Raw genomic sequence first — 1,242 nt, 5'->3', positions numbered from 1 at the left:
CCCAGGAGCGGCCGAGCGAGCAGCGCGCGTCGGACTGCGGCTGCCCGCCGTGCCCGGGGCCCAACCTGGCCATGTGGGAGGAGCACGCGCTGCGCGTCGAGGACATGGACAGCAAGCAGGACCCGCTGGCCCAGTCCAAGTGGGCTGCCCAGGACCTCTGCCGCAAGACGCTCGACGACCTGAACCACCTGGTGAAGGCCGAGCTGCGCTGCAAGCCGCGCTACCTGCACCCCGCCGCGGGCAGAGGTTGTGGCCGGTGGACGCTTGGGCCGGTGCGGTGCCGTCGCCCCATGTCTCACGGCCCTCTCCCCTCCTCTCCGCCCCGCAGGCCCCAGCCCCCAGATGCGGGCGGAGCGGTCGCTGGCGCGGCGCGAGCGGGCCTTCTCCACCGTGCGCTTCATGATGCGGCGCCTGCACGACGCGGTCCGCACGCGGCAGTGGCGCGATGCCGAACCGGTGAACGTTCAATTTAAAATTATTTGAATGCACCGCGAACGTTTTTGCTGAATCACTGACCGATAGATGCTTCATAAGAACAACCGCTCCAAAGTGTGTGGCACGTCGTCACACCCTTCTCTGCCTGTCAGCGAAAGGACAGAGACAGAGAGGGGTTACGGCTTCACACTTTGGAGATGAGTTCCTCTGAAGTATCGTGACGAAGACGTGATCCCTCCGCCGGTCGAAGGTGGGTGAGCGACTGACCAGCTTCTTGGAGCGCCTGCCGTGCACGATCTTCCCCGACCGCCTCGACGCCCTGGCCAGGGTCCTCGACTGCAGGGCTCTCGCCGCGCGGAAGAGGAAGAACAGCAAGGTTGGTGAGAGTTTCTTTCTATGAGCATCTCGCTGTCATTCGTTCAACCCTCCTTCTCTCCGTTCCACAGCTGGCCATCAGCATTCAGAAGCGGCGGTGCACACTGGCGGTGGACCACGGCATGGCCGCGCTGTACGCGCGCGCGCTCGACGAGGTGGCCCTGCTCCTCTTCTCCGTGGCCGACTACCCGCTGGCCGAGACGTCCTGGTGCGAGCGGCTAGCGCGCCTGCAGCAGGCGCAGCAGCAGCTGCAGGGAGAGGATGCCGAGGGCGAGGCGCCGCGGCAGGCGCAGGAGGAGAAGGTGCAGGTCCTGTTCCAGCTGGCGCGCACCTGCTTCGTGCAGGGCTTCCTCCGCATGGCGGGCCCCAAGGCGTCCAAGCAAGGCGTGGGCAGAAAGGACCACCGCAGGGAGCTGCAGCAGTGAGTGGCTT

At 66.2% G+C, this 1,242-nt stretch overlaps 1 protein-coding gene across 1 annotated transcript in view; it reads left to right on the top strand.

Moving 5' to 3' along the window:
* Positions 1–6: 6 nt before the first annotated feature.
* The window catches only part of LOC113207490 (uncharacterized), a 3,321-nt gene continuing 2,085 nt past the window's right edge, over positions 7–1,242 (top strand). The window contains exons 1-4 of the mRNA XM_026424074.2: positions 7–246; positions 329–456; positions 686–811; positions 882–1,231. Of these exons, the coding sequence (XP_026279859.2) occupies positions 72–246; positions 329–456; positions 686–811; positions 882–1,231 (779 nt within the window). The 5' untranslated portion in view covers positions 7–71. The remainder of the gene's footprint in view (positions 247–328; positions 457–685; positions 812–881; positions 1,232–1,242) is intronic.

This window comes from Frankliniella occidentalis, unplaced genomic scaffold (assembly GCF_000697945.3).
Source record: "Frankliniella occidentalis isolate FOCC.00 unplaced genomic scaffold, Focc_3.1 Scaffold28, whole genome shotgun sequence".
Classification (NCBI taxonomy): Eukaryota; Metazoa; Arthropoda; class Insecta; order Thysanoptera; family Thripidae; genus Frankliniella; species Frankliniella occidentalis.
Note: the sequence above shows the minus strand (reverse complement) of the source record. Positions and strands in the feature narration are given on the sequence as shown.